A 1,141-nucleotide genomic window follows, 5' to 3' on the forward strand; every position below is an offset into this window, starting at 1 on the left:
TTGGTCAGCGACCGCTCTGCGCAAAGCGCTGCCGCACCCCGGGTGCGCGCACACGTACGGGCGCTCCCCCGTGTGCGTGCGCCTGTGCACCTTGAGCAGGCACGCCATGTTGAAGCGCCGCCCGCAGTTTGGCGCGTCGCACACAAACGGCCGGTCCCCCGTGTGCGTCAGCAGGTGCGCCGTCAGCCCGCTGCGCGCAATGTAGCTCTTGCCGCAGTCCTCGTAGGGGCACACGTACTTGCGCTGGTTCGCGTGGGCGCCGTTGATGTGCGAGCGCAGCGTCGTCTTGGACGCGTACCGCTTGCCGCAGCTCTCGTGCGGGCACAGGAACGGCCGCTCCCCCGTGTGCACCTGCCGCTTGTGGTCCTTCAGCGCAACGTTCGTGGTGAAGCGCTTGCCGCAGTCTGGAAAGTCGCAGCAGTACTTGCGGTCCTCGTACGACACGTGCGTCTGCAAGTGCGCCGTGAGGTTGGACTTGGTCGGGAACGACTTGTCGCAGCCGGGCTCCGGGCATGCAAACGGCCGCTCCCCCGTGTGCCGCCGCATGTGCGTGGTCAGGTGCGACGACGACATGAAGCTGCGGTTGCACACCTCGCACACATACTGCTTGGACGCGTACGTGCGCTGCTCCGTCTGGCCCGGGTCCTCAGAGTGCACGTTGATCTTGTGCGTGTGCAGCTGCGTGCGCTGCTGAAACGTCTTGTTGCAGCCCTCCACGTCGCACCGGAACATCGCCCCCGTGTGCACCCGCTGGTGCCGCGTGAGGCTGCTCTTGTGCATAAACTCAAGCCCGCACCCGGGCTGGTCGCACACAAACTTCTTCTCCCCCGCCCGCGTGTGGATCTTGCGGTGCTTGTACAGGTTGCTCGCCGCAGCAAACCGCGCGTTGCACCCGGGAAACACACACGCAAACGGCTTCTCCCCCGTGTGCGTGCGCACGTGGTCGCGCAGGTGCGAGCGCGTCCTGAAGCGGGCGGTGCAGTTTGGGAAGTTGCAGGCGAAGGTGCGGCCGTCGTCGCTCGGCGTGGGCTGCACCTGCGCCACAATCACCGACGCCTCCGACGGCGCGTCGTCCCCCTTGAGCTCCGGCTCGTGCTGCCGAAGGTGCAGTGTCAGCTGCCCTTTGGTGGCAAACCGCTTG

The 1,141-nt window shown here is 66.7% G+C and overlaps 1 protein-coding gene across 1 annotated transcript in view; it reads right to left on the reverse strand.

Moving 5' to 3' along the window:
* Positions 1 to 4: 4 nt before the first annotated feature.
* PTSG_01298 (zinc finger protein) overlaps positions 5 to 1,141 on the reverse strand; it is a gene marked incomplete at both ends in the record, with an annotated part of 7,384 nt that continues 6,247 nt past the window's right edge. The window contains 2 exons of the mRNA XM_004997212.1: positions 5 to 28; positions 91 to 1,121. Coding sequence (XP_004997269.1) covers positions 5 to 28; positions 91 to 1,121 — 1,055 coding nt within the window. The remainder of the gene's footprint in view (positions 29 to 90; positions 1,122 to 1,141) is intronic.

This window comes from Salpingoeca rosetta (genome assembly GCF_000188695.1).
Source record: "Salpingoeca rosetta unplaced genomic scaffold supercont1.4, whole genome shotgun sequence".
Taxonomy (NCBI): domain Eukaryota; class Choanoflagellata; order Craspedida; family Salpingoecidae; genus Salpingoeca; species Salpingoeca rosetta.